The 27960-nt window shown below is 43.1% G+C and overlaps 3 protein-coding genes across 3 annotated transcripts; 2 read left to right on the top strand and 1 right to left on the bottom strand.

The window, feature by feature from the left end:
- Positions 1-2009: 2009 nt before the first annotated feature.
- Positions 2010-9007, bottom strand: cab39l1 (calcium binding protein 39, like 1). The gene is made up of 9 exons (XM_035649812.2): positions 8642-9007; positions 7775-7923; positions 7522-7686; positions 7198-7316; positions 6222-6390; positions 6077-6136; positions 5925-5990; positions 5679-5822; positions 2010-5338 (listed from the first exon to the last, which is right to left on the bottom strand). The coding sequence occupies exons 2-9, from the start codon at positions 7889-7891 to the stop codon at positions 5147-5149; spliced, it is 1032 nt and encodes a 343-aa protein (XP_035505705.1). The 5' UTR covers positions 7892-7923; positions 8642-9007; the 3' UTR covers positions 2010-5146.
- Positions 9008-11056: 2049 nt separating this feature from the next.
- On the top strand, positions 11057-20106 carry phf6 (PHD finger protein 6). The gene is made up of 11 exons (XM_035649811.2): positions 11057-11216; positions 14071-14234; positions 15260-15361; positions 16785-16918; positions 17015-17061; positions 17436-17596; positions 17696-17839; positions 17962-18066; positions 18169-18302; positions 19047-19176; positions 19270-20106. The coding sequence occupies exons 2-10, from the start codon at positions 14103-14105 to the stop codon at positions 19174-19176; spliced, it is 1089 nt and encodes a 362-aa protein (XP_035505704.1). The 5' UTR covers positions 11057-11216; positions 14071-14102; the 3' UTR covers positions 19270-20106.
- A 1571-nt stretch (positions 20107-21677) lies between these two features.
- Positions 21678-27816, top strand: hprt1 (hypoxanthine phosphoribosyltransferase 1). Its single transcript, XM_035649817.2, has 9 exons — positions 21678-21871; positions 24264-24370; positions 24897-25080; positions 25364-25429; positions 25796-25813; positions 25898-25980; positions 26120-26166; positions 26325-26401; positions 26556-27816. The coding sequence occupies exons 1-9, from the start codon at positions 21845-21847 to the stop codon at positions 26601-26603; spliced, it is 657 nt and encodes a 218-aa protein (XP_035505710.1). The 5' UTR covers positions 21678-21844; the 3' UTR covers positions 26604-27816.
- Positions 27817-27960: the final 144 nt, after the last annotated feature.

Here is a 27960-nt window from a genome sequence, read left to right on the forward strand (position 1 = left end):
ACTTGAGACTTGAGAGCCGGCGAGTAGTTCGATTGAGCCGCCTGGCTCCTCCATTCGGCGCCGCGCTGGCCAAAGGAGCCCAGGAGGCTTGTGACCTGTAACCCCACGCAGACCCTGCCCCCACATAGCCTTCTGCTCCGTCTGCAGGAGCACGTCCCCCCACCACCTACCCGGCCTCGTGTGCGCACAATAACCCGGTAACATTGGGGGGGGGGGTTTCTGCAACAAGTGAACTGTCACGGGGACCTAGGACGCAGAGTTACGCACGAGGCGGCCCTCCGTCCGCTGTGGGGACCGCATGGAAACGCGCAGCAGCGTTGCCTTATTTGCCTTCTTCCCCCGAGTAAACTTTAACCCACTTTCCCATGCTGCTTTTTTTTTTTTGCTGTCTCCCCCGCGCTGTTTCTCTGGCCTCTGATTGGTGGGAGTTTTAAGGGGAAAGAAAAATTGCAGCTGCCCGTCTTCTTTTTCTTTTTTTTTTAGACTTTATTCATTTCGCCCATGAAGTTCAGGCCGCGTTTGACGCGTGGAAGCCCGCTGCCGATGGGGCACCAGGGTTAAGAGTGGGCCTGTAACCTTTTTTTTTAAGCTGGTCCACAGAAGAAGGGTTAGTGGAGGATCAGTGCGCATATACATCTACTCTAATCTCTAATTGCCCTCCATGGAGACAACAGCCCCGGCAGCCCACTGAGCAGGCCCCATGCTGGATGCCTCCTGGTAGGATGGAATGTGTCCCAGTGTTTTCAGCTGAGCTAACACTACTGCTTCACCATCACGGCTCCAACGGATTTTTCCTCAGCGATATTAAGAAATACAGTCAAATTCAAAGATGTACACGGTGATTGACTTCGACCACATCAACGCTCAGGGGGGTGCAGCTACATTATAATGGCAACCGGTAAAGAAAAACATCCTTATATTCATTGTTTACACTGTAAACAGCACAACACTGTTTACAGTCAATATTGACCCCACTACATTGCCGCTGTGGTGCAACTGCCTGTAGAGCCACGCCCGAAAAGAAATTCTGGATTTTCAACCTTTCTGAGGAGAAACTACAGGTCATGTTGGGGCTGCAATTATTTTCATCGCCTGTCTCTCATTTGAAGTCTAAAAGCGTGTCAGTAGCGGTGAGCGATGGCCGTCAGAATTTGTCAGAGCCCAAGGTGATGTTTCAAATTCCTCATTCTGTCCAACTAACAGTCTAATACCCCTTTTATTTATGACAACTATAACTCTTTCACGGTGGTCAAGGTATGACCTCCTATTCAGCTTAGGGAGAGAAAACAGGAGAGAGAAAAAAATCCTCTGAATCCCTGAATGTTTGAAAGCACAATAGGCCAGAGGAGCTTCGACACAGTAGTTTCGGCACATTTCATTAAAAGCTGGAGGCTGATGTGCTTGAGACTTTGGTCAGTATTGGAAATGAAATCTGGTGGAACGTTGAACACAAGATATTTAGAGACTCTTTCAACCTCTCCTCTCATCTGACGAGCCCGGAAATAATTCTTCTGAATAACTGAGCAAATGCAAAGGATTTTCTCAGAAACTACTTGTCTGAGGTCTTTATCCAAGTTTATTACCTGGATGTCTTAGTTCAAGGTGTTTAAAAACAGAAACGATTTGCCCAAACACTAATGTTCTGACCTTATTATGGAAGCATACGCAGATATTTTCAGAAATAAGTGTTGTATGTACAGATAAAACTTCAAATTTGAAGATTTAAACATAAAAAGGCTACTGAGATGACAGCCCAGTTCTTATTAAAAGGCCGAGAGGGGATTTAATTTCTTCGGGCTGATTAGACCTGATCAGATTGATGCTGTGTGGAGCTCTGCCGGAAACTACATCTGCTCATCAGATCACACGTACCAGTGGGAACGATCAACAAGCTGCAGGGCTTTTCTTTGAAGAAAAAAGAAAAAAAAGGTACTGCTCATAGAGTCGAGGACAACTTCCTCCATTTGTACTTATGTGCGCTTAACTGATGAAGCAACACCCCAAAAATATCAATTTGCCATAAAGTTTTATTGTCATGAATGCTTTCACAATTTTACCCTTTATAAAGTTATGTACACATAATTCACTCCCATGGTAAATAAAGATAATAGATCTAGAGTGTGAAAAAAAGACAGGGGGGAAACAAATAAGGCAATAGGTTCAAATAATATAATATAGCACAACAAATATTTAAACGCGAGAAATTTGAAATCATGAAATGTGTAATATTGATCTTGGGGGGGTTGTGTTGATGTTTATATAGTATTGTCAGTGATTTCTATAATTAGGAGGTAGGGTTATAGAAGCATGAAATGCTTTGTACAATTAATACAAGGTGCCAATTGTTGCCAACCGCTCCCTCTGGTGGGGAGTCTGCGTACAGCACGTCCTTCACATGGTGCACATCACCTCAACTCACATTTCAAGGAAGTTTGACCTCACCGCACAACTACACTGTGTGGAGATGTGTTTGGAGTATCTGGGCTGAAACCAACATCATTATGCAAAACAACAGTCTGTAAACCTCGGATATTAGTCCGCAGGATAATAAGCCTGTTCTTGTAACTACAGTTTGTCAGCGGGGAGTTGAAAAGTTGATCACCACCAGGATATTTTGTGAAACACAAACATACCGTCGGACAAACTTTCTTTCATAAACGGGTGATGTGACCGTGCACCATGCACAGGACTTCAGTCTGTGTATTTGTGCATGATGTACCACATTCATATCAGATTTCTCTCATTATCTCATGGATCTTGAAAGGACCGACTCTGACTCTCTGGTGCAGTGTACCAGATAGTGATGTTTTTAAAAAGCCAGTTAACCACAACAGAAAAAGTGAAACTTTATGAAAACAGTTTTTTCCACACACGGGATCGTATTAAGAGTGTAACGTGGTTAGTGATAAACCTACACTGCACTAGATGTGGATCTGAGCAATGAACTGTTGATGCATCTGGGACATGAAATGTACTCTTTTTTTATGTTGACTTTGGTTTGAAAACAAATTAAGAGGTCTGGATTTTTTTTTTTACATGATCTGCACGATCATCCATTAAATGTCTTTAAATAAGGCAACATTCATTACAAGGTACCACGCTGCAATTCATTATGAATTAACGTTTTTGTGTGGCGCCACCCGATGAAATATTTAATAAGTTTAAAAAGTCTAGTTTTCCATTGTGAAAACCAGGTTGCAGTCCCTGTTCAAGTTTAAACACACATATATCAGGTTTAGGCATGCATTCAAACCACTGTTGTGTTATTTTAAAATGTCAACTAAAATATCACGTCTAAGAAGGAAAGAACAGAGAACGCACGTTTGCAAACTCAAATCCCATGAGGTATGTACTAGAAGAAAAAAAAATGTGTGCACGGACAAACATCTCCAAATCCCTAAAGATGCCATTTTAGTGACAATGGCAGAAGTAAGGCAACTATATCTACAGAAGTCTCTCGAAAATGTTGAACTGATCAGTGACGCGTGTGAGGAACTAAGTGCTCATCGTCTCAAACAAACGCATTCATGTTTTAACAGTGCACTTGGTTGCTTTGACAACGTGGCGATGACAGAAGTGATTTCTGATGCATCACAGTTATGTTACGGTGTAAGAATGTATTATTACCATCATATCAGAAAAGAGCATGATAATCAAAATCTTGTGTGGGTGTTTCAGCGTCTGTCACCCTCTTCTCTTTTTGTGCTCTTTGTCGTTAAACTGACAGATTATGGTTAAATTCATTAGTTGTAGCCAAATATTTCAGTTCAATAACAAAAAAAAAACGTGAGTGCTCATTTCTCAAGTCAAAGAAAAATGTGTAAGAATTCATCATTCGAGAAAAAGGAACTCCAACCAAAGTTAGTTGTGTCTTTATTTTTCATGTTGTTTTTATATTGTGCTTTGAGCCTGTACAGCACTTTGGTCAACCGAGGTCGTTTTAAATGTGCCATATAAATAAACTTTGACTTGACAAGTCTCACAGGCCAACGTGTCAACTAATTTTTAAATAACATCTCATGCTCCAATGTGAATTTAATAAATTTGCAGTGTAACATACTTATGATGCATCCTTGCGCAACACCTCAGTGCAAACTGCAATTTTCTTTTCTTTTATGCAGTTCTTATGCTGTAATGGAAAATGTCTATGTTACATCATTCCATCAAATGAATTATTGCTCGGTATGTGCAGACAAGATGGAGAGCTCCGAGTCAGATCAATGTGTATATCCTGGATGTCCATGTCCGCACTGAACGGATGGCCGCTACCCTGCAGCATTATCTGACGCTGTGCTTCTATTTCAGTCACGTAAGCCTCGGTGAACGCAGCGCGATAAATTGATTCCTCTCTGGTTTTGATTTTCTCTTCCTGTGCCAGCTGACGCATTGGTGAGTGCAGCACAGCAGCATCATCATCATTTCAAACTTTTCGCATCCTCACACATGCTACCAAAAGCCAGAGAGCTGCGCGGTGCTCCCCGAAAATGACTGTTTGCGTGCTGACCGGGCCAATATGATGCACGTGTCAAGGCCATATCAGATCATTCAAGTCCCTGTACAACACAACAGCTTACAATAAGGCAATAAACCAAACCAATGTGATTAGTTAGCCAAAGCAATGATCAAGAGAGAAGAGTTACTCTAAGTTTTTTTAAAACTGTTTACCATGAAGATACATTAGAAAAATAATATGTTTACGTCAATCTCTAAAATATAGTTTCTGAAGAGAGAGAGAAAAAAGAGCCTTTGAAGAAAGACCTCGGGGCTCATGTTGGCTGTGCGTGGGGGGAGAAGTTTCTGTCGTTCTATGGTCTCTGCCAGCAACAACGTATGTGGAAAGGTAACAGTTTAAGGTCCAACATCACTGGAATGGACCAAATGCATTTAATCATAACTAAAGAGGAAACACTATGGTTTAAATAAGAGTTCTTGGCCCACTCAGGTTTCTGGATGGAAATCGCCTCCATAGCCACACTAAAAACAGAAAAGTGAAGGAAGTAATCTTTGACTTTTTTTTCCTATATTTTGTAGTTAATATTAAATCTTAACGAAGCACGTCTCTCAGACTCTCACTCGGCCCTCTGCAGCTCCCGCCACTACCTCTAAAATCTACCACCTGATGGAGTAAGTCGCCTGCCGTGGCTTTTTAAGCTTCCTCCGGTGCTGTGGGCCTCTTCAGGTCCCGGATCTGCTTGATCAGATAGTTCTTCTCGTCGCAGAACTGCTCATCCTCAGATCTGTCCGTCTGGAAGTGGCTCAGGAAGTCCACCAGTTTGGTCTGGTTTTTCAGCAGTATGTCCAGGACAGGCTGAGTCTTGTTGGGATTTGCAACAAATACCTTTGGAAAAAGAGAGCGAGATATGATAATCTGAAATGTTTCCCCTTTCAGTTATTTTCATGACATTTTTGCCTTTATTCGATCATCAGTTGAAAAAAATACAGGCAAGCAAGAGACATGCAGCTAAGGGCCCTGGTCGCTGTAGCAAGGACTCAGCCTTTTTATGATTAACCAACAGTCCTGACAAAAGTTTTATTCTGAAATCAAAAAGGCTAAAGTAGTCTACTCTTCTGTTAAAAACTATTAGTATTTTATTAAATTTACTCAGCCTCATTTAGCAGAAAACCCATGAGACATTTCTCAACTGGAATTTGTAAACAGTGAATCGTTATGTGCACACCTTGAAGACGTGAAACGCTTCGAACTGGATGTTTCGGCTGTTGTCTCTTAACAGGTTCATCATCAGCTTCAAGTTGTCTGCCCGACTGATGTACTTTGTCATGACAGTGAAGTTGTGTCTATCCAAGAGAAGTTCCCCAAGAAGCTGAAAAACAGTGTATCATTAAAAAACGTGTCAGTTACAATCTCGAGCTCAAATTAGGAGTTCATCATTGGTTTTGATTTGACAGAGCGGTGGGGCTTTTACCTTCAAAGACTGTCGTTTGGTGACATAGTTTTCGGAATGCAGGAGCTTCTCGTACTCTGTAAATACCTGAAAGATAATTCATAAAGTATGTCAGGCGCGGGAATGTGCATGCTTTCAATTAAAGATCAAGATCAACGGGAGGGAAACCTCACCCTGTCGTAATTGTTCTCCAGGAAATCTGCACACATAATCTTGTGTCTTGTGAGGAGATCCTGAGTGGAAACACAGGGCACAAAGGTATTAGATTAGAACTGCTAGTATTAGGATTATGCAGTCAGAAAGAAAGCGTCTTTGTACCTTGAACGAGGCAAAGGCGTCTGAGGCGATGTCAAAGGTCGAGAGCTCCACATAGCGGAAGAAGCAGAAAAGCTCTTCAGAGAAGAGCACCGTCCGTGCCAAGGGCTCGTGACGCAGGCACTCCCGCAGCATCATCCCACAGTTCAGAGCCACTTCTGCGCTGTCGTATCTGTATCGTTAACACGCGTTAGGTCCAGGTCAAGTCATGTGCATCGTCAGACCGGTTATAAAAAACATTGACTGTAGATGTAACACAGATGAACGTCGCTAAAAAACAGCATCATTTGATAATAAACACATAACACTGGTTATCTGGCAGTTAAAAAACTGCATGGGAGTTTGAAAAGAATCGACCAACACAATCGACATGAAATGTCAGCCCTTTCATGTTTCGTCTTTTGTCAAACAAACTGAATGTTCCTCTTTATAGATGTGACATTTTGGAATAAAGTGTGAAAACACTGCGGAGGAAATCCATAACAGAAGTGGCAGTTTGCAAAGTGAGCGATAGATCCACTGACACCAGTCTTGAAGATAATAATGCAGTGCAGCCGTGAGACAAGGTTGCTGTTTGAGTAAACGGGATGACTCAGTTTTTTTTTCTTCCTTCGGAGCTGTAAAACCAGCACTCAACTATCACCCTCTTCATCTAAATGTGTAACCCACATGTGAATGCAACAAGTTCATGCCTGTTCCCCTGGGAGTTGTTGAAACACATACTGAGTACTGCAGAAAATCACGAGGCCTGCTGGGGGAACGTGATTTACTGTAAGCACAAACGTTTTAAATGGAAACTTGAAACACAAACAAAAAAAATGATTTGGGGGGATTTGCTGATGACATTTACCAGTTTAGGGGCCTTTAGGAGTCGAGTTGCATTTAAAACATGAGTGGACAAACAGAGAACCGACATCTACAAATCAAAACACGCGACTAAATTCATGAGTTCCTGAAACCTGAGAAAAGGCGAACTTACCCTTTCAGGAGCATGAAGAGGATCTGTGGGTGTGTGGAGATGTACTCTACTGTGGGTGTGCGAGTGCCAATCTGACGTCTGACAATATTGCTGAACAAATAAACCACATCCTTCTTCCCCTGTGAAAAAAAATAATAAGAAACACTCAAGACGGATGAATGGCTGATGATGACGTGCAAAGACGTTTCTGATTTGGGCAAAGACATCCTAAATCGGGCGCAGACGCCCGCTGACAGTTCGGTGTCTGCTCAAAGTAGTCAATACTTTTTAACACACAGAGAGAGAGCGAGAGCGAGAGAGAGAGAGAGAGAACATTTAACCCACCTCAAAATCAATCCTATGCAGGTTTGCGATGAGTGCAATGAGGAGGTTGGTATTGTACAGCTCTTGAGCGAGCTGAGCCACTGCTTCAGTTTGCGGCTCCTTGTCACCTGTTCCACAGAGGACCTCCTTCAGCGAGGCCAGATGTTTGGACACCTCCTCTGCGATCTTCGATTGAGGACAAAAACAGCCGATGGGTTGGTGTTATGAATTAGACAGGCGTCAGACATTCGGGAGGAAACAACCCATTGCTGACCTTCTCGCACTTCTTGCTGTCTCCGGGATCCAGCTTTTCCATGTATGCCACATTCTCCTTCAAACTCCTCACGATCTCGGCCGGACTCTTCTGGGACTTTCCGAAGGGGAACGGCATGGCCGACGAGGAGGTGAGCCGAGCCCGAATCTCTGGGGAAACGACACACTTGTTTCAACAAACGTGAGCATTTGCAAGTGGAGCAACTCGACTTCCTGTACCTCTTGGCATCAGGAAATGGCTGAGAGAGAGAGAGAGAGAGAGAGAGAGAGAGCGGGAGAGAGAGAGAGAGAGAAAAAAAAGTCTCTCTCTCACCTGAAAAGTGAGCGAGGCTGGGTCACGTCCGCTGTAACTCGACACTCCGAAGTCAAATATTGAATTTACACATTTCGAGACCATCGCGACGCACAGGGCTAGCTTAGCGTGGCTAACGCGAAAAACAAAACGCTGCTCGTGCCAAAGATCGTGCGAGTGTACGTGTGTGCGCGGTGAGGTCACAGCACTGCTGCGTGCGTGTGTGTGTGTGTGTGTGTGTGTGTGTGTGCGCCCCTCGGTTCGGTTCGGTTGAGTTAATGTGCTTTCTCCAGGTTGACGTCGACCCTCGGACCGAAGCGAGGCTGCGAGGGGCAGAGGGACATGTCAGCCCCTACGGCGATGTCCATCGGCAAACTTCGGCTAGCTTGTGACCTCGTTAGCCGTAGCGAGAAAACAAGCGGACTCACGCCAGCGTGTAGTCGGCGAGCACCGCGGAACACACACGCACGCGCACAAGCACACTAACACACACACACACACACACACACACACACACACACACACTCGAGTGTGTGGACACGGGTGAAATGTTCCGCTCCCGCTGTCAGGACTCACCGAGTGAACTCTGGCGTTGAAGCTGAAGGAGGCTCGGCGGCTAAAGGTTAGCTAGCGGGCTAGCGAGTTGTCTCCACTTTCTTTCCCCCCACTGCGGCGTTACTTCGGACCGGCCGCGGCGTTACCTCGAGCCGCAGCTATCGAACCCGTGCTTGGTTCGAGGCTACAAGTTGCTCAGACGGACGCCCTCCATGACCGGTGATGTCTCATGAAAAACCTCCTCCGCTCGTGACCAACTGTCACCCCAACTTGCTGTAGCCGCCTAGCTGTGAGGAGCGAGTCTCTGGGCTGGCCCGTCTGACAACTTCATTTCCCTGTTCGTCTCTGTTGCAACTACTCACACTCTCGCCTTGTCTCGGGCACGCTGGGCGGGCGTGTCTTTTTTTTGCTCGATGCGATGACTGCCACGGGTTTCGGCCAATCGCTTTCACCGGAGATCGTTTCGGTGCGGAAACGCCCTCTCCGCTCTCGGTTGCGCGCGTTTCACGGCTCGTGTGTTTCGTGCGGGTGGACAGATCGCCGGCGACAAGCGAAAGCCCCACCCGCCGCACCGCCCCGTAACTGTAAACGAGCGCACCCAAAAAGATAAGGCAAAGAAGTTTAGTTACGAAATAGGTTTCAGATTGAAATCAGCTTGTTTCGTCCTACATACAAGGGATTAAGATATTTTTTCTGTACAGGAAAAGAGTTTTATCCAATAGCATTAGGTTTATCAATTGTATTTTTCCATGTGAAGTGTTAAGCATCATTCGGCTTACATGTTGGTAAATTCAGACAAAAATACGTTTTAAATACTATCAATCTAATATAAACTTATTGTACACACGTTTGTTTTTGCAATTATATAGTATTTAACAACAAATATCATACAATATGACTGCATAAATTATACCCTAACAAAACTAACACCCATGATCTATGACACTTCCCAGCTGGTTGGGTTTCGCTGTTCGCCTCTGACATACATCTTCTTGTGCTTCTTTGCAGCGGTGAAATGTGGTGAGGTGTGTGTACTTCCCTAATCTTAACACTAAACCTCCATGGCTGGCACGGTGTCTTCTTTTGTGCTCTTTGGTAGAGAATGAATGCCTTGCACTATTTATTGATATTGTCATTGTAAACATGTAAACTCATTGTACTGATTTCATCTTGTGATTGGAACAGATAACATGTTCCTTGTTATATTATTCTACACTCATTCTACACTCAGCTCTCTCAAAACAGAGCTTCTAATACACAGAGAGTGAGTTTATAACACTAAATAAATTTGTATAGATTCATTGATATTAAAGCTTCATTTGAACTCAAAGATTATTTGATTCCTGACAGAATCCAGTGCAGCTCGGAAACATCACAAGGAGACTTTGACGATGAATATTAATAAAAACTGAATACTATATCTTTTATAAGAAAAATTACCCACAAACTGATCAATATTTCTCATGACTATGAATGAACAGTTCAGTGTGATTGACCTCATCACTCATTAATTCTCTCCTCTGCTTCAGCAGCAGAAACGGTCTGACATCACTTCAGTTTCTCTTCATCATCGATCATCGTCATACAAAAGCAAAAATATTCACTCAATAGTAAACCTGATAAATTCATGGGCTTATTGACAATATTTGTTTAGGCTGACTTAAAATTTTGAAAAGTATTTCAAGTGTTTTTTTTCTTCTATTTTAGTTGTTTGATCATATCATTATTTTCATTTCACATTGTAGAATGCCACTTTTACATGTCACTTATGCTCAATTGACCTACACATACCAGAGTTTATTTTTAAACTGAGACAGTTGATATCCATCTTAGTAGTAAAGGGTATCCAGGATGGTCAATGTTAGGTGAAGTCAAGCCAGATGACGAAAACATATCCTGGGTGTGTTGAACTCGCTTCGTAGTACAGGCCCCTGCTAAACCCATGACCAGATTATGACCAGACATGACCTGTTGATGGGCAAACTTTTTAAACTTTCTTGTAAGGCCCCCATTGGCCCTTACACCCTCTGTGTATTGTACATGTAGTTGATCAAATTCTCAAGAACTGTCAACTTTTCACTTTTGCATGTGCATATTTCAAGGATTTGATCACATATCAAAAACTTAACATATACAAACTCATCATATTTCTCCTGACAAACGTGCTACAAATCTAAATGTGATAAGACACAAATGTTTGTGCAACATGGTCCAACCTCTCACTGTGCACGAGGCACGGCCCCCACTGAAGCCACGATCTGTTTCTGGGATAACGATACTTCACAATTAAAGACATTTTCAGTGAGGCATGTTAAGTGATACAGTTTCGATTCCTGCACATCCGGCCCACGCTCTGACCTCCTGTGTCCCTTCACGTCGGAAACGTTTCGACATGCGGTCATCAACTCGACTCTTATTTTGAAAGCCCCCCAACCCGGAAGTCCCCGCCGTCTCGGACGTTGCAGCTAGCTTGATGCTAAGTGTGTGAAAAGCACACGATCGCTCTCTGAAGGACGGAAAGAAGCACAGTGGCCGCCCGGGACACTTTTCCATCTTTTTCCCCCACCGCCTCGGCGCGTCAAGCTTCCGACAGCAGGTAAGGCGTGAGCTGTGTGTCCGCGGCCAGGACGCGATGCTCTCTTCGCCGTGGCCTGTGGTCGTTTCAGGGCCGTGTTCGCTGTCGTTACCGAGCCGAGGCGCTCTCCTCTCGCCGGGATGCAGCACGTATGGCGCTCTTTACTTCGAAACGGCTTGCCCAGGGACCCGCGCCTGTCACGATCGTTTCACCCTCATTTAAAGGGGAAATATTCGCAGCCGGTCGGACTGCGGCCGGGAGCGATCGGCGTCGAAGTGTCTGCCGACGACCTTTATTTCTCTCCCCCCCCCCTCCTCCCCCTGAACGAAAGGGCCCGGGGAGAGATTTCAGGGCGGTGAGGTGTTCACGGACAGACGGCCGTTTTCAGTTGGAGCCAGTTCGAGCGGAGAACCAGACACACGCACACACACACACCCCCTTTAATTCAAAACTTTGTAGCCTCAATTTGTGGCACTTTTTTTCCCTCTCCCCCACCTCCCTCCTTCCACGACTCTCACCCCGACCACCAGCACGTCGGGAGCCCGTCGGCGAGGGGCAGCAGAGCGGGTCTGTTGTTATTGACACGGGGCAGCTCTGTGCGGTTGGCACGCCGCGCTCCGTCCGTGGAGCCGCCGCCGCCGCGGCGAGGAGCCTTGGCCCTGCCGACTCTGTCGAGGCGTCGCAGCGCACCGCTTTCCTTTTTTCTTTTTCTGTTTTTTAAAAAAAAAAAAACCCCAAGAAAACCCCCAAAGAAAACACCCCATTCCGTCTGTTGATCTCGGGTACATGTCTGTTTTCCATCCTCCCGTTTCGTGTAGAATGCGGCCGCGCGCTGCGCATGATCTGCAAGTGACAGCTCGCGCTCGGAGGCTCTGGTCGGTTCCGGTCCACAGTCCTCACATCGCCGCGGCGGTGGCGGCGCAGGCCGGGAAGGAAAACGTCGATCGAATATGCAGCTGAAAATGATACAGTCATGATGAAGATGGCTAAATCGCCACTGCGTTCGGTCGTGTGTGTGTGTGTGTGTGTGTGTGTGTTCGCTGTTGGGCTGCAACTAGCGATTATTTTCATGATCGATTATTTTCTCGATTAATCGATCGGTTGTTTGGTCCATAAAATGGTGAAACATGTTGATTGTGTTTCCCAAAGCTCCAAGATGATGACAAAGATGATTTGGTCACACATTTAAGAAGCTGAAATGAGGGGAATTTTTGACTTATTTCTCTCATAAAAACTACTTGAGCCGACTAATCGACTGTCAAAATAGTTTGCGATTCACTTAGTAATCGATTAGTCATCGATTAACTGTGGCAGCTCCAGTACACTGCTTATCACAGCAGGCAATACCGTCTGAACAATACAAATAATTTGTATTTTTAAGAGAAGTGCAAGTTGGGGCAGACATATGTGGCAGACTATGGGACAGTATTGTATGTGGGGTTTGTGTCTGTTAATAAAAATAGTGTGTGTGTGCGTGTTAAGAATGGGGTTGCATCAGATTTGCTCCTCCAGCTTCTGCTGGTTTCCCTCTCTGTTCCTGTTTAATCAGATTTGGTTTTGGGACGACTGGTGGATGTTGCTGTGTGAATGATTGCTGGCCTGTGGGGAGCTGATATTCCCCCTCCGACCGTGACACACCCTCAGCGTCCATCGACCACCTTCCTCGGACATCATCATAAAGTCTTCCCAAATCCCGACACTGATTGATTCGCAATGTTAGATAGCGTTCGATACACCTATTCTGTGGCTTCTTAGCACTCATGCTGCAGGCCGTCAGAAACTCTCCTCAGGTCAGTTATGATCAAATGAACCGGGACCAGAAAAAGTGTCAAGCTGAAGACCTGCAACGACGCGTGTGTCCCGCGTGTGATCCATCAGACACTGTGCCCAGTGTTTTCAGGACACTTACTTGAAGTAGTAGTTGAGTCAAAAGTTTTGTCTCGATGTTTGTGGGAAATAGTTTTCACTGGCTCCTCTCCAATGGGTTACATCCATCATTTCATAACACTCACTTATTGTTGGTGAAAGAAAACCCCCCCAACATGATTTCCAAAGCACAGTTCAGCCTTGCTGTTTGGCAAATCACACAATGCACAGTAATGCAGATTTACACATCATCCCTAGACATGACCACAAATATACTGTGATTGTATCACCTCACTGCTACTGTGTCGGGCCATCATTTTTCATCATTCAATTTTTATCTACATTGCAAACAAGTCTACATTGCATCATCCACATACTGTATGCATTAGTTTCACAGTTGCTGCGATGATGAACTGGATGCACGACCATGGCATAGGTTAGGTTTTTTTCCTAACTGCTTTGAAAGCATCAGCACTGAACTAAAGCATGAAAGCAACATGCAAGATCATCACACTGCAAAGCAGAACCTTCACGGCTACATTCCGCATTCAGTGAACAAAAACAACTGACAGAACTTCTCCAGGAGTTTTTTTTCTCATCTGGAGCACATGGACAGACAATTGAACAACATGGGGGTTCAATGGTGAGATTTCACAACTCAGTAATCTGGTGTGGCCGGCGGGCATGCCGACAGGTCACAGCGCTGGCAAACTTTCGGAGACGCCTTCTCGGTCGGCTGATGGTCGAATGATGGACGTTCAATTCTCCAGACACTGCGCTAGTTGACATTCCTGCAAGCCGACTGCACGCTCGCTCAAGGCTACCGACATCTGGCGCATCGGGACGTTTGACAAAATTTGAGATTGAAATGAGCGCTTGGAAAAAGTCTCTTTCATTTCAACTCATGAAAATGCGAGAGCAAAAACAATTCTTTTAACAGTTTGAACAGCCAGTATGATTCAAAGTTATCTTTGTCATTTCTGTGATGTTTGGTTTTGTTTCCCATTAGATTCTTGGGCAAACGGTAAAAAGCCTTTGGCCATGTCAGGACAGAGGAAAGGAGCTGCAGCACGCCTGCCGAAATGTGCCTTCTGCAGAACCAACCGGGACAAGGAGTGCGGCCAGTTGCTGGTTTCTGACAGCCAGAAGGTGGCAGCCCACCACAAGTGCATGGTGAGAGGAGCACACAAAGTAGTTCCCTATTTCTTTTTCCTGTGATACTTGAAGTCATGCATACTTGAGTACCACCCGTGACCAGTGTTGGGCAAGTTACTCAGGAAGGGTAATAAGTTACTTATTACTTATTACTCTTTCAAAAAGTAATTATATTACTTTACTTATGACTTGTTTTTAAAAGTAATAAGTTACGTTACTCGTTATATTACTTACAAAGGTTCTGCATATTCAGTCATAAGAGCAGCAAGGAGTATCTGATGGTTTTACAGAACATAAAACATAACACCCAAGCTGATATTGTGTCCAGCTTCTTCTTCTGTTATTTCTGCCCTGGCATATTAAGCAAGGTCCTAATGTTCAGAAGTGAAACAATGATTGTATGTCATTAGCAGAAGCTTCTCAAAGCTCCTATCTACGATATACCCAGCAACAAACTTCTCCAGATCTCTGTCATCCTCCATCCTTTGTTTAGCCTTTTGGCTCGTAGCTGTATCCGACGTCACCTGCCCACGCGTACACGTCATCATATAGTAATTACTAATGCAGCGTTAGTAGGTTCAGCAACTGTAATATAATTACTATTTTGGAAATTGTAATCCCTTACACTAATAGTTACTGGGAAAAGTAATTATATTGCAGTAACATATCACTGAGTTAGTTACTGCCCATGACATACAGTATGTAGACTAGATTTATGTAGATTGTATCTCCCATCAATTATCTTGAAATCCTTTTGTCCCCTGGGTGTGTGTGACTCATGAATGCACAGCTCCACCACCTCTGACATAACTGGCAAAATAAACATGGGTAATGTAGGATTTTGTTATACGTGTGTCACAGTGAAATCAGCTCTAATGATCTAAAGATCTAATGCCAGGAAATCATGTAACCCTCGGTTTCCTTGAAAAGGATGCATCATAATTGATAAAGGGGAAAATCTACCTGCAGATGTAGTTCATTGAAACTCGTAAGGAAATGTAGAATTTAATATTTGACAATAATAATTTTCATTTTCTCTGTAGCTGTTCTCCTCTGCCCTGGTCACGTCTCACTCGGACAGCGACAACATCGGAGGATTTTCCGTTGAGGATGTAAAGAAAGAGATCAAGAGGGGAAATAAATTGGTAAGTGCCCACAGTGGGTCGTTTGGATGTAGCGTTACCGTTACTGTACCGTGTGAGGCCACAACGTAGAGCTTTTGTCACGTGAAAGCTAAGAATTATAAAATGACTCATTCAAATGAAAATTGAGCATATTTATGTACATAGTTGTGACTTTTTGGTCTAAATGTGTGGTGGTGTTGAGGTCATATCTGAGGCTTTGCAGTAGCTGCTTCATTTGACTAATATTAACTAATGAGGAGGAGGATGCACTTGTTTTTACACACTGCTTGTTCTCCTGAGCTTAAGGATGCCACCGCAGTGTGTACCTATGTCTTAAACACTAAGCTTCCTCAGTTTGTATACTGGAGGGGTGTGTGTTCATTCCATTCTTTGAGGTCATGAGATCATTATGTGTGTGCATGTTTATAGATGTTTCCTACAGAGAGGGGAGGGATTGATAGTAGCTGGTAGCTTCATGTTCAAGTGGGAAAAATGATCATCTTTTCCAGCTGATAAAAGATCTAGACTGACACGTCAGAATGAACAGGGTGTTGTTTATCAAGCAAACTGTTGAATAAAAAGGAATCCAATGTTGAAATGCGCGGGTTCTCTCCACGTACTCCGGCTTCCTCCCACAGTCCGAAGACACGCAGATTGTGGTTTAGGTTAAATCGAGATTCCATGTTGACCGTAGGTGTGAATGTGAGAGTGAATGGTTCTTTGTCTCTGTATGTTGGCCCTGTGATAGTCTGTCCAGGGTGAAGCCCCCCTCTCACCCAATGTCGGCCGGGATTGGCTCCAGCCCCGTCGTGACCCTTAAAGGATAAAGCGGTAGAAATACTGGATGGATGTACATAACAACTGTATACATTGATATCAGTTTCACACATTTGATTAACCTTTCACAGTAGTTCCACCAGCTTGCGCCACCGTTTTGCATGGAACGCTTTACACTGTACTCTGTTAAAGTATAGCAACTCTGTAAAAGATTATTTTCATATCATACTTTAAGTCATATACCTCTATTTGGGTTTTTTTACCCTCCTCCACCCTGACCGACATACACATGTATTCTATTGTGAAATCTGTATCAAAGAGGGAGAATTTGTCAGATGCTCACATATGATAAATAATGATAAATTCTGGCAATGTATTTCCGCATTGGATTTCAAAATGTTTAAATATCGATTCATTTTAAGAATTTTGCTTCTTTTTTCTGCTTTTCCAAGATCCCCTGTGCTTCTCTGCCATTTTCCCAACTGCATTTAAGTTGTTTTTCCCGCTGCAATAAATGGATTCTTCCCACAGGGATGTAGTTTCCTGGTATTTGCAGACAGACATTACCAGAAGTCCGTTATTCGAGTGAACAATAAAGGTTCCGGACTGGCATGTGCTTGGCTGCGTTTCCTCTGAAAGATGCGGCTCTTGTTCCTCTCCCCGTCAGATGTGCTCCTCGTGTCACCGACCTGGTGCCACTATCGGCTGCGATGTGAAGACGTGCCGGAGGACGTATCACTACTACTGCGCCGTGAAGGACAAAGCCCAAGTCAAAGAGAATCCTTCACAAGGGATTTATCTGTAAGTCACTGTGTGTTTGGACTATATTCACGTTGATCTACAATGAATAAATACACTTTCATTTGTTCATTTTATTCTTTTTTTGTGTGTATGTAGTCTTTACTGCCGCAAACACCGAGATGCTTCTCTGGAGGGCATTGAAGGTAGAGTAACGCCTCAACATGTGGAGTATAACCGGCTGAAATTATACAATTATAATAATAATTGTAATAATAAATTATCTGTTAATGTGGTTCTTGCATCCCATGAGTTTGACTTGTTTACAATGTACTTCACCATATTGTTCTCAATGTATTTTTATTGTCTCATTTATATTTTATTGTGAAAAGTTTTATTGTGTTGCAATGATAAATTCCAATTCTACCACGAAAACATGCTCTTACGGCAAGATTTAAGTTCTTCATCAGATTTTTGGGTCAAAATGGACCTAAAACACACATTCACTTTACTTTGTTTCATATATTTTTTTTTTTATATATATTTGTTTTCTTAAACACAATTGTCTGTTTGTTACCAGACGAAGAGGGAGGGGTGGCCAATGATTCCGACTCATCGCCGCCACAGAGCAGGGGCAGAGGACGGTTTGAGAAGGTGAGAGCCAGGGCCGGATCTCGCGGCCAATCAGAAGACACCCGCTCCACCTCCTCACAGGCCGCAGACGAGGAGAGCTCCTCCCACGTAAGGCGCCGCGCTCGTTCATGGACGCAGTCTGTGAAATTCTCTTGAATGGTGTGTTGGCTTTACTGTATGCGATCTGTGCTCTTCTCTCTGTTCTAGCGGGATAGGTCACCTCTTCGGGCCAGCCCAGGCGATGGCGGCCAGCGATGTGGCTTTTGTCATGCCGGCGAGGAAGAAAATGAAACGAGGGGCATGCTTCACACCGACAACTCCAAAAAAGTGGCTGCACACTACAAGTGCATGGTAAGATGTAGTATTGTTTGTAAGTGTGTGTGGGTGTGCGTGCGTGCGTGTGTGCGCCACACACTGTAAGTGTGACTGTACAGGCGGTAACACATCTTTTTCTGATCTCTGATCCCTGTCAGCTTTTTTCATCGGGGACAGTCCAGCTGACCACCACGTCGCGGGCCGAGTTTGGAAACTTTGACGTGAAAACAGTCATCCAGGAAATCAAGAGAGGCAAAAGAATGGTAGGAGGAATTCTGTTTTTAAAACCGTTTGGTAGAACGATGTAGCGAATTGTGCTTCCATGTGTAAAAATGAAATGAGTGGCTTTTTGTTGTTTTCTCCAGAAATGCACTCTCTGCACTCAGCTGGGTGCAACCATCGGCTGTGAAATCAAAGCATGTGTGAAGACCTACCACTATCACTGCGGTCTGCAGGACAAAGCGAAGTACATCGAAAACATGGCGCGCGGCATCTACAAGTGAGCTCAGCCACGACAGATTTACGATGTAAATTTGCGTTAGCAAATCCAGAGCAACACATACTGAAATATGAGCCAATCACAAAGTAACGGGAACAAAGGAAAAAACCCTTCACAGTTAAGAAGAAGCTTGTAGTGGGGCAAACCAACGGCGAGGGCAGATCTCTCCGCTGCTCTCTCTGACCTGTGTCCTGTCTCTTCTTCACTGTGACTTTCCAAATAAAGGGGGTGCCAAAAAAATATCCTTGTACACCAACCGTGCAATAAATCCACCCCTCCTCTGATTGAGTTTGTAATTACAATATTTTGAGACCTTTGCACGCAAAGCAAGAACTACAGTGGACGCCTACAGTTGAGGGCCAAAAAAATATTCTACTTCTAATAACCAGTAGATGGCACAAATGGACTATATTTAGCCAACACAGACCCATTCCTGAAATCCGAGTGCCCACTCACTTGCCGAGAATCATTTCCTGTTGCATTTTCACATTTCACCCTGACATTTTTGAGAATTTTTCCTGAGGGGATGGCAGGAAACATTTCAGAAAATGGCTGGGGCGACATTTGTGGAAACTTGCAGCCTAACATACAGCCCCTCTGGAAAAGTTCCGGAAAATGTCTTGACTTCAGTGCATGTCTGAAAAGCAGTTTATGTGGCATTAGAGCCAAGTATAAAACTCACAATGTCTTGCAGCCGTTTGTATGACTACATTTTGTGCTGTTGTGTGTTTGAATGAATTTTAGACTCTACTGCAAGAACCACAGTGGGAACGAGGAGAGGGACGAGGAAGATGAGGAACGGGAGAATCGCAGCAGAGAGAGGGCAGCCATCGACCACGGAGGAACGCCGTCGACGCAAGTGAATGGCAACTAGGTTGGTGCACACAAAAACTGTCGGCCACGTGTGAAATATGAGGATAAATGAAGACATTTGTAAAGTTCCTGTGTTTTTTGGTTTTTTTTACAGGTTGTTCTGGTGGATGTGACGTGGGGAGAAATCTGAAGTACTCAAAGAGACGAGGGAGAGATATTTTTTTATGCTAAATCTCAGCCTACTCACCAAGTCGTGGTCAACGAGCTCCCTCGAGTCCCACACACGACTTCTTCCGGTAAACGGACGCGATGTGCACCAGGCGTCTTCTTCTTGAAATCCTGTTTTGAGTTGGCTGGATGAGCTTTTCACTGACTGGGGGTACCGAGCGTAGCACAGGGGGGCGGGGGCTCCTGCAGGATGGTGAAAAGCCACGGCTAAACTTTCGCACGAGTCCGTTGTGGACTCGTTCTCAAACACCTGTATAATTGCGGTGAATAAGAGCTGATCTTTTGATTGTCACTCAGTGCCCATGTCCCCACAGATGATCTGACCCACGCTTGCTGAAAACCGATCCCTTCTTCCTCTTCCTTAGCTTCTGAAGGACTCACTTTTCAGAGGGGTCCGTTTCTTACTAGTCTCTCTATGAAGTTGTGCCGTTTGATTACCTTGTTTCCGTAATCATGTCTTAAGAATACTCTTTTCATGTTAGCCTTTCTTTCTTGATATGTAATATTTTGCTACTGTATTATTATTATCATCATCATGAGCGTTTTTGAATATCTGGATTTCGGACAGTCACTATTACAAGTTTTGCCAGCATGCACTTGGAGTAACCCACTGTTAAAGGTGGGATTTTTTTTATTTAGTTGCTAAGGGGCAACGTAGAGCTCTTTAGAAGAGTTGGCTTGACTTTGTTTGATGTACTGTCACTTGTATCTCTACAAATGTATCCTTGAATGATTGGAAATAGAAAATATTTTATTTTACACATTTCCTGCGTGAACTGGGTCTTTGGTGTGAGAGCGTGTCCATGGGGGCCCCCGGCAGGTCAGGTGAAGACTGCTGGTGAAGTTTGAAGAGTGAGGAAGACCAAGGATGCGAGGTAATTAGGTCAAACTATGCAGCTATGCAGGACTCCCTCGGCTGTACGCTGTACGCCTCTTGTGCCTTCAATGGGAACATTCACTCTGCAGTTGTTTTACTCGGTATACATTTTATTTGTTTCAATACAAGAATACCTATAGGTCATCCACAGATAGAACCTCGGTGTAGTAAGCTAAAAGTAAAATCGCGGCTGTGTAAGCTATAAAATAATGATGCCTTGGATAAACAAGTATGATATTTTGAGCATTCTAAATGGAGAACTTTCATTGGTAAACCTGAAGATTTCTGATGGTTTTAAGGCCACATCACTGTCCCTATCCATACAATAATTGAAACCACCTGATCCATAAAAGGGAAGAAAAAAAAGATTAGAACAACGTTGACATTATATTCTTGCAGTTTTAATAACTGTAACCGTTATACTAATGAGACTTTTTCACAGCAGAAATGTTGACTTTTCACATCAGGAAAAAACGCCGTCAGTCACAACTTTTGCAAAGGCTCTGTTCCACCCGAGTGTCCCAGTAACCCATGTCAACGTGACAGTGGGTACAGCATGAACAGCCCAGAAGCAACTTAAACTGAAGCAACCAAACATATTTCAGCCCCTGTTGTAATATGTGCTTTTTTTCTACTGAGATGTCAAAATGCCTCCCACCATATAACTTATACTAGTGATCAAAGTACACTTTTATGTTGTAAAGTAAAAGTGATGCAACATGTTTGCCAGCGAAAATCAAACACCGGCTTCACAAAGTTCACAGTTCGCAAAGATACAGCAGTATGTATTTTCGAATATTTAATACTCATTGAGGGGTTTTACAAGATCTCTTTTAATCTGTCTCTCCACCATCCGCAACTTGTTGGGATATTTTACAGCTGTGAATATTTTCTGTTTCATTTATGCATTGTGTTATTGGTAAACACCAACACCACCACACAAAAAAACACCCCCCACCAACCTCCTCATAACAGTCTGATGAGTTGAACCATCCAACTGCTTATAGTTTTATGTAAACAACTCAATCTCACAAGAGACCAGTTACTTTACAAAACTTTTGAAGAGCTTATAAAATATATAGATTAAACTCCCCCAACAGTAAATTTAATTAGAGCTTGATGAGACAAACAGAATAATTTGCAAGTGTTCTAGTAATCACATACATTTTGTGTTATTGTGTCATTATGATTAGCATTTCATCATGGTTCTGGGTTTTCAAAGGTGAGGATTTCCTGCTTATAAATAGCAGTTTGCCCTCTAATCTGCAAAATGATTCGATTACTCCATTTAGAAAATGCTATGAGCCAGACATCATCAGAAACTTAGGTATATCCACATCTGTACCAAGACGGGACGTGAAGACGACGGTAAAAAAAAAAACCCACCACAACCTGTGTTTGGTGAGTTGAATCTCTCCACCTTTGTCCCGCGGTTACGCCAGGCGCGGTGGGCGGGGTTAAACCAGGCCGCGCTGTCCCGTCACGGCACACACGCGTCCCCGACCAAGACGGAAGCCTTTTGTACGACACATCTCTCCACTTCACCACCGTGTGTGTGTGTGTGTGTGTGTGTTGACGCGACCTCGCATCTTAAATCGTGAACGGCGGAGACCCCGACGCGGACATGGCGACACCCAGCTCCTGTGTTGTGGTGAGTCCCCCCTTCTCTCCTTGGCAACCGGAACGAAATGAACCACCGGAGGGGGACGTGGGTTGGGCGGAATAACAAGCCATACACGGGCGCAATGTGCTCGATAAAAAAAATATATACATATATATATATATATATATATATGTATATATTATTTATATATATATATATATATTTCGTCACGCACAGTTTCCCGTCACTCGACGGCTCTCCTCCCGTGTCCCTCGCCGTGCATGTTAAGGATCGAGCGCTTCACATGTAGCGTGGCCTGCAGTCACAGACACGCGCGCGCCGCGCCGACCGTGCGCGCGAGACGCGACATGACTCTTCGGCAGCGCGGACACATGGGGAGCGCGGCTGCGTGGGCCCGGTGGCCTCCACGTCTCCACACGAGGAAGGAGCCGCGGTGCGCCGATGTTCTGAGCCTGTCATTATTTTTTTTTAGACTGGGCTACAAATAGCAACAATGCTCCGCATTATGTTTATAACTCCATTAATAACTGCGGGGGGGTCATTAGTAATCAGGTGCAGAAGGCCTGGTGCTCCTATATGGAGTATAACGTTTGTGAACGTGTGTGTCCCAAATGAGGGCGGAGGAGCGGATTCCGTCTATCAAGAGAAACCCTTCCCTCTGTGAAATGCCACTTGAATTCGCCAAAGGCCCAGATTTGCACCAGCACGTATATTTTGGGATCCGAGTGGAGTAGGAGACCTTGGGAAGTGTCTCAAAACACCACACGCAAATGTAACCGGACTCTTGTTTATCAGGCGACCCGCACACACACACACACACACACACACACACACACACACACACACACACACACAGAACATTTCGGAATCCCTGTGTAAATACAAAAGAATGTCACTAATGTGGTTGTACACGGGGAACTTTTCAAAAGCACAAATGGTCAGATCCATGAAGTAAGATGTTAATATTTATTCTAAAAATTGGAACACATTTTTTTTTTTGTTGCCGAAAAGTACACGCAAACTGTTTCGCCCATTTTTAAGTTCTCCTTTTTGTATTTCTGGCTCATGTGATGCATGTTTGTGAACATTTGGAGTGTAATTTTTGTTCTCTACATTAGTGTAGTTTTCCAGAAGAATTCGTTATGGTTGCCAGGGGCTCATAAAGTTGTTACTGATGAAGTGAATTATGACGGACAGAGCACCACGCCAGTCGAGAATGTTATGTTATGTTATGGATTCTGTCTGAAACACTCTCAGGTCAATGTATACACAGTTTTAGTAAGTACAGTTGTTTTTTTCATAGTTTCACCATCCCTTATGTATTATAGATATGAGATACGCTGACTTACCAGCGATGACCTCTAGATAATGATTACCAGGGCTCTATTTTTCAGGACATCTCCAGAATTTGAAAGCCAGTGTTTTACTGTCATCACGTCTGGCCACACACGATGAAGCCAAATACACATTTTGCTAAAAGCGGCATTAAAAGACAGCGAAGGCTCCTGCCTCCTGTGTCACATTTAGAAATGAAATGTAGCCGTGCAGAGCCGGGGTTGCCAAACATTGACGATGTAAGCAAAATCAAGTTCATTGGGTTATTTGTCATGCTTTAGGTTCCTTTCAATCTTGTTCCTTAAATAACAGGAAACAAACCTATGAGTAATGGTGAACACAGGAACATCTGGGTGGAATCAGTCACTGTTATTTGTAGCTGATCAGATGGCCACACAGATGAGCCTATTTTTAATTTTCCATTACTGCAGGCATACGGTGAAATGCTTTATTATTGTTCAACCACACATGATTGGCGAGGATGGGCACTTCCAGTGTTTGGTAAAGCAACAGGACCCGGTCACCTTGTGAGTTGACCTTTTGCCGCCACTTGCGTTATTTATTCCCACAGCACCTCGAGCTCCACACCAGCTTCCCACTGTCACATGATACCAGTTATGTTGTCTGGGCTCGTGTGGCATGCAGATTACGCTTGAGCGGGAAATTTGATTATAAACAGAAATGTGGGGGGAAAAAATATTTACGGAATTAGCCGTAGTGTGAAATTACTGGAAAGACATCTCCGTTGCCAATATCTCACAGTTTCCACATTTTTACATTCTGATGGGGGGCAAAGGGACATTTTAATTATGACTAAGTAAATATAAAGGAATGACTCCTCTTTCTATGAATCTAAGGTTTGTTTTCATGTCTCTGAGATCCTAGTTCTTTGCTGTACAGTAGAAGTGTCTATTGAGGCAGTCAAATGTATGGAGAGAGTCAATGGGAACGTAAAAGCAGCACTGACTCCGCCCACTTCCCCTCGTACTACCCTATATCAGACGAACGGTACATGCTCCATTTTAGGTAATACCCCTGAGACTCTTTTTTTTTTTTAACCCCTCTGTGTCATGTTTTATTCCAGATCAGCGATGAGGAAAAGGGGTATGACCTGGACCTTTTCTGCATTCCAAAGCACTATGCCACTGACCTGGAGAGGGTCTACATCCCACATGGACTCATCTTGGACAGGTGGGTTGTAGCACTTTGAGCCGCTTGTAGCAGAGGTTTTGAAAATGTGGGTTGCTTGAATGAGTGGTTCAGAGGTTCTAACGTGTTCAGTAAAAGATGAGTTGAAATGAACAAAGTCAGACACCATTTAAAAAATTTGATTTGATATTTGAATACATTTCCACCCCCCCAGTGGTCTATTATTGTCAAGACAACATGCAGTGCATCAACTGTCTGACCTTTTACTGTACAGTTTCATTCCTGCTTTTCTGTTTCCATGTGCAGATTTGGGATTTAAGAGTTCATGCAGTTAGCCGTGGGTTTCTTTAATAATTTCTGTTAACCGGATCTGGAGGGTTTTTATACTTTGGCGTGTAAAGACAAAACAGCTATGTCTGCTGACACAAACAGAGAGGAAATGGAAACTACTGCTGACGGTAGCAGAAAACTGGTCTGACTATCCTCCCCCACCCGTCTCTCTCTCTCTCTCTCTCTCCCTGTCTCTCTCTCTCTCTCTCTCCCTGTTCTCCCTCCCACATTTCCCCAGGACAGAGAGACTGGCCAAGGAGATCATGAAGGAAATGGGGGGGCATCACATTGTGGCCCTCTGTGTGCTCAAAGGGGGCTACAAGTTCTTTGCTGACCTGCTGGACTACATCAAGGCCCTGAACAGGAACAGCGACCGCTCCATCCCAATGACAGTGGACTTCATTCGCCTCAAGAGCTACTATGTAAATAAATAATTTCCCTCTTTGTATTTTTTTTGTGCCTAATATGTCCTTTTAATGCACATTTTTAAAATTTTAAATGGTTGAATGTTTTATTAAGACTGAAATATATATATAAAAAACAGTACTACCGGTATATAATCTGCCACAAATATAGCTAATACCTTTTTTTTACTACCATGATATTTGTGTAGTTTTGTTCCTTGATGCAGTTTGTGCACCTGTACAAGTCACAATGCAAGGTCTGCAACACTTCATTGTTGTCATCACATTCTGGTCTTCACAGAACGACCAGTCGACAGGTGAAATCAAAGTTATTGGTGGAGATGACTTGGCTACATTGACGGGGAAGGTAAGAAGTATTAAGAGATGAATTATTATGATTCAAACAAACCTATTTGTCACAATAAATTGGCTTCAAATTTAATTAACTTGAAAAAAGAAAACACAGTTTATTGCTCCTTTTCCATCCTGTGTAATGCTGCCACTATTTCAACAGGAACAGACAATTTAAATGAACTGAAAGGCATTGACCAATTAATAAGTTTGATTTGAACTATGTTGATTGTGATTAATAATGACATTGACTGTGCTAATCTAAAGCAAAGACAATAATTTAATGTAACGAATTAGGTGCATCTTCCATGTTTTTGATGAAATGTGTCCAATCCGTTGTTTCTCTCTAAAACAATGTTGTTTTTCTTTTCTTTTTACACAGAATGTCTTGATTGTGGAGGTATGTACTATTTTACTATATTGAAGTAGGAAACCCTAAATTTCAACAGCACTAAAATGCTCCTCTCTTGTGTTTGGTTTCAAGGATATCATCGACACAGGGAAGACGATGAAGACGTTATTGCAACTCCTCAAACAGTACAATCCCAAAATGGTTAAAGTAGCAAGGTATCATTGTAATTATTTATTTTCAAATACAAACTGCTGTATGATGTGCAACAAAAAGAATCATATGACCATGTCAGTCAGTTGTTTCTCATGCAGGTACTGTCATAAGATTGATAATAAACCATGTCTCTGTCCTTAGCTTGTTGGTGAAGAGAACTCCAAGAAGTGTTGGCTACCGACCGGACTGTGAGTTAAAGATAATTGTTTTTGTTAAATGATAATTATAGTTTATGTTCCACAATATAGTATGCTTTTGAACGAGGCTTTACCTACATTTGTCAGTGTTGTTTGTTTACCGCTACAATGATAAGAAATGTTTATTTATTCATCTGGTTTCTTCGCAGACGTAGGATTCGAGGTCCCTGACAAATTTGTGGTGGGATACGCTCTAGACTACAACGAGTACTTTAGAGATCTAAATGTAAGTATTATTATCAGTTGGTGTTGTAAGATAAAGAAACATAGTCTGTACAATGTTATAACCCATGTGTTAATATTAAGTACGACACTCAAAACAAATAATGGAAATCAACCATATGCTGCAGGACTAAATTAATCCTTTTTTTCTGTTTCAGCATATCTGCGTGATTAGTGAATCAGGGAAGGAGAAGTACAAGGCTTGAAGAGCACTTCATAACTATTTGAAATGTATGGTTATATTTTGCAGTTCATTTTATATTTAATCATATTTGTGTCAGTACTCAGCCACCTCCGGGTCCCTGAGGATACACTGCTGCTTTTCCTGTTTTAGCCAACACACGCACACACGCACGCACACACGCACGGGCGCACGCACGCACACACAAACACACACAGTATTCAAACATAGAATGATTGCATGTGATGAAACCACACATGCATTGAGCAGCCGGAAGCTCATCTTTGCTGATTATTTTTTTACGCGATGGATTCAACTATTCAAAGCTACGGTGCAAACTTAAAGAACAATATCATAATTATTGTGAAGATAAGATTGCCAACATTTGAAAACTTCATATTTTATAATGCATTGATAAGGTAATTCGGCTTTCACCTAATGGCAATCAATATGGGCACTTAAAGACAATGTTATATTTTCTTGACATCGGTATGTATATTTTGGGACGGAACACTTTTCTATGTTACTGTCTTCTGTGAGGAAATTTTCTAAAGATTGATTGTAGAAAAGTAACAAAGAGGTTGGTCTCCGTCCCTAATTAAACACATTGGCAAGCTGAAAATGAAAGTGATGAAATGTATGAATGTTAATGAAGTCTTTGCTTGAACAAAGCATCCATGCGTCCCAATTTCTTTGTCCAACAAAAGAGATAAATCCTTTTTTTATGCAGGAAAATATGTATATTTACAAGGTTCAGTCGATAGTTTAACTGAAGTTAAAAGTCACTCAGTCATGTTTGAAATTCTTCAGCTGTATCCGCCTATCATAAGACAGTGTTAACTGAAGTTTCTAACACCAGCCATTAAATCTCCACACATCTCCGGTGACCAGTGGATTTGACTGCAAATGCATTGTATACAAATTAATACAAACTACTTGGAATATGGAAATACAGTGGTGATGCTCCAAGCTTTCCATCTGTAGATGGGATGTGTTAGGGACAAATAACAAACTACTAGAAAAATAACTTGACTCACTGAATTTAACACCTGCAGAAGGCAGAGCTTTCATGTCAATTTATTTGATTTCTTGAATATTCTACTCTGACAGTTTGATGTGACTTATAAAATAATTACATTTAAATGTATATTGTTCATTAAAACTCAGTCAAATGTTAATAAAAGTCTACATGTTTGTTTTACTTTAACCAATAATAAAGCCAATCTTTGCAACTTGTACTCCGTCATCATCATCCGCTGTCTGCAAAGGATAGATGTCAAGGGACATCTGTGAAGTATAATGAGTCATTTCATCATTGCAACATTACGGGTGGGGTGAACATATGAAGCGCGTTTACCCGGGAATCAGAGGATGCACCTCGT

This window comes from Scophthalmus maximus, chromosome 9 (genome assembly GCF_022379125.1).
Source record: "Scophthalmus maximus strain ysfricsl-2021 chromosome 9, ASM2237912v1, whole genome shotgun sequence".
Classification (NCBI taxonomy): domain Eukaryota; kingdom Metazoa; phylum Chordata; class Actinopteri; order Pleuronectiformes; family Scophthalmidae; genus Scophthalmus; species Scophthalmus maximus.